This window comes from Opisthorchis viverrini, assembly GCF_000715545.1.
Source record: "Opisthorchis viverrini unplaced genomic scaffold opera_v5_594, whole genome shotgun sequence".
Classification (NCBI taxonomy): domain Eukaryota; kingdom Metazoa; phylum Platyhelminthes; class Trematoda; order Opisthorchiida; family Opisthorchiidae; genus Opisthorchis; species Opisthorchis viverrini.
Window position 1 is genome coordinate 15489 of NW_008752257.1, and position 3271 is coordinate 18759.

A 3271-nucleotide genomic window follows, 5' to 3' on the forward strand; every position below is an offset into this window, starting at 1 on the left:
TTTGCTTCCTTGTTCAAAAGTCTGTAACCTTTCAGTTGGTCCCTTCTAATTAATAACACTGCAGTGAAGGCCTTCTTCCTTCCACTTGGTACCGTTGTTAATTTAATGGTGAAGATCCATGGGTACAACCCTTTAAGGAAAGTTTTTTTTGGAACTTCTTGGAGACTTTGAGTAGGCTGCGAGGCTTGCTGAACTAAATACTGTTCGAGGGGAGTTAACGGTGCTGAAGACATTCCCCAGGGACCTGCCAAAGGCGGCCCGGGATGCGGCAAGTGGAGGCCCTCGGATGATGGACTGGAACGTCGCGAAAGAAGTCCTTCCAGCGGAGTTCGACACGCTGGCCGACCGCATGGAGGCTATGAGGCGGATGAAGTCGGCCAGGTTGACAGCTGAATCCGTCCCGATCGTGCTATTTGTCGGCCTGGAGTGATCGTTGGGTTGGTCTTTGCCGGGAATGGAAAAAGTGGTGCGCCTCCGGTTGCTTTCCGACAAGTCTGTCGAAGATGTGCAGCAGGCGCTTGGTGCCCAATTGCGGTTGGCAAAAGCAACTAGCCGGTTGAGTGTGGAGGAGCTGGCGTTGCTAGTCCAGGAACCGCTTGAGGCACTACTGGCCACTTTGCAGTCGCACGAGAAGAATAATGGGTCATCAGTGGAGGAACTGCAGACCAGATTTGACCAACTCGCGAAACAGCTTGGGCCGTAAGGATGAAATCGCGCAGATACGCTCGAACCAGCCGGTGTCGCCCGTATGCGATCACTTGCGCATAATAAAATTTTTGAGCGTTCTTTTCCTGGATGGGTCGCGATTAGCGCCATAACACAAGCTAACATAAAAAGCGCTGTCCAGTTAGACGGGAAAAGGCAGTTATTTGGTCAAAGAGTATTCGGAAATGTTCACGGGCAAAGAGGATCCTTTTGGCTCCTGCCCGTGGATTGAACACGAAATTTCTCTGTCTCCAGGACGCTTCCAATCTTATGGCCACCGACCGTTACCGCTCCATCCACGGGAGGATATTCATAGGCAGGTTCAAGAGATGTTGAGTAATAACATAATGGAAGAAGCCAATAATGCGTAAGATTCCCCGGTTGGGGTTGTTAGAAAGCCAATAACAACTACGGATTTTGCGTGAATTTCCGACGCTTAAAAGAACTCAAGCGGCTGTTCCTTCGATTGCGGAGATTTTCGATTCCCTCCAGCATTCCCGATATTTCACTGTGTTCGACTTGCGTTCCGGATACTGACAACTACCTATCGAGGCGAAGGACCGGGAGCCAACGACGTTTACCGTTGGTGACACCCAATATCAATTTAAACAATTGGCGATGGTTTTGTCCGGCGCACCATTCATATTCCGGCGTTTGATGTTCCGTTCGACGAAAGGACTCTAGAACATTGTTATTTTCGTGTACGATATTATTGTGTACAGCTATTCGGAACCGCAGCACGCAGAACAGGAAGGCTGGCCCGCGGACAAATGAAGCGGAGACAGAGCTTGCTTTGAATTCGGTGACAAAGGGGTGACTGGGAAGTGAAAATGCCAATGATGTTTCCGGTTCATCGTTAACGGTTCATCGTGATCCCATAGATCCAACCATAGACAGCTTCCCATTTACGCTGATGTCCGGTCGACATCCGCGGGTTTAGTTTGGGTTGTAGCTGGCAACAGGCTTGTCTCTATAGGACCTAAAGAGAGAAAGAAGGAGAAACCGAGGAAACCTAATCGTTGTTCAGAAGAGGACTAGGCAGGAAACAGCAAGTAGAAAGGTATGAACATTCTTCATAGGCGCGCAGGTCAAGCGGAAGGATCATCAGAAGGTGTGAACTCGGATCGCAGAAGCCTGGCAGTCGACGGCAAGAGCCGTTTGTCATTCCCAACCGCCAAAAGAATGTCTATCCAATTCAACACGCTCGGGGTTCAAACAGGACAAATGGGACGCAAGTGCGTGAGCCGAATAGATCTACTGCCGAATTCGTCTGTTTTTCGAGCATCTCCTTTGTTTGGAGGGAGCTCCGTCCACCAACTGATGTAACGGTGGGTGCTACTGATGAGGCATGCGAGTAGTGCCTTCTCGTAAATCCGCCTCACGTCTGTTGAAAAGTGATATCTTTTACGGAATTTGTGGAGTCGCTTTGTAGCATTTGCTCGCCATTGAGTAACAGTCAATGACTATCTGGGAAAGTTCAGGAAGACGCGTTCGAGGAGAAAATGGATATTCAGTTTTGTAAACAAGATGCATATTAGAGTTTTGCTTCCCTGTCCAGCAGTCTGTAACCGTTCAGTTGGCACTTTTCAATGAATAAGTACGCAGTGAAGGTTTCCCTTCTTTCACTGGTATCCCACCACGATGCGCTGCCCGACGGTTTCCTACCGAGTTGTTGATATTGTGTAGCCAAAATACGTCAGCTCACTTGGGCTGAAATATCGAGGACTTGGGATGCGGCGAAGCCTCACAAAGTCAACTAAAGCAATGTATATCTGAAAAGTTTGGAATCGTAGTTTTTGTATGCTTATTGGGTTTACTGTGATTCAATTTAACGGGCAGGCAAAACATAATTCTCCTTGTATTATTTTTTGGCCGCTTCGGCACTTTCGAGTTGAAGACAAACCATTAGCTCCGTAAGGAAACGCATACTGCCGGTAGCCTTATTAGCTGCCTACCAGGGCTACCAGGTACACTAGGTTTTAAACAGATTGTTCACTGGTTTATCGAGCATTTTATAATCAGTCGTAAATTCAAGGCAGTCCGTCAGCCAAACAAATAAAGTCTCACTGAGCTTACTTCACTCGGCCTTAGTTACTGCCAAGACTGTAGAAAAAATACGGACGCATGTATTACCCAAAAACACAGCCTTTCTTCTACCTCATACCAGAAAAGATTATCAGTTTATTTGACAAGGCCAACTTCAGGGAAACTCGTTCAGTGAGCGAATTGAAAACGCGAGCGCTATGGTAGGTCTCCCATTAGCATTTGATGGCATGGCACATTTGAAAGTCGGATCCCTTATCGATGCAGGCTTGATATGTACTCAAAGCGCTGGAAAGCGCATACTCCTTTTAATTTCATGGAAGACCTGTTTGGCGTTTTGTACCTTTATTTTACTTCCATTATAACACTACGTATTTCATCAATTGCACAATAGTTTTTTGTTCAAATACGAAAAGCTAAAATAAACGCGCACTTGTACAATTTCACATAATACAAGCGTGGTCACGTGCTTCGACCCTCTCTTCTGATTTCGCTCGCGCTTGCAGCGGTCATTCGCGAGTCT

The 3271-nt window shown here is 47.1% G+C and overlaps 3 protein-coding genes across 3 annotated transcripts in view; 1 reads left to right on the top strand and 2 right to left on the bottom strand.

Annotated features, from left to right (window-relative positions):
• Nucleotides 1–816, bottom strand: part of T265_11811 (hypothetical protein) — a gene marked incomplete at both ends in the record, with an annotated part of 16283 nt that extends 15467 nt beyond the window's left edge. The window contains one exon of the mRNA XM_009178581.1: nt 202–816. Coding sequence (XP_009176845.1) covers nt 202–816 — 615 coding nt within the window. The remainder of the gene's footprint in view (nt 1–201) is intronic.
• A 794-nt stretch (nt 817–1610) lies between these two features.
• Nucleotides 1611–3271, bottom strand: part of T265_11812 (hypothetical protein) — a gene marked incomplete at both ends in the record, with an annotated part of 5817 nt that continues 4156 nt past the window's right edge. The window contains one exon of the mRNA XM_009178582.1: nt 1611–1684. Within this exon, the coding sequence (XP_009176846.1) occupies nt 1611–1684 (74 nt within the window). The remainder of the gene's footprint in view (nt 1685–3271) is intronic.
• Nucleotides 1768–3271, top strand: part of T265_15551 (hypothetical protein) — a gene marked incomplete at both ends in the record, with an annotated part of 129053 nt that continues 127549 nt past the window's right edge. Inside the window, one exon of the mRNA XM_009178583.1 lies at nt 1768–1940. Coding sequence (XP_009176847.1) covers nt 1768–1940 — 173 coding nt within the window. The remainder of the gene's footprint in view (nt 1941–3271) is intronic.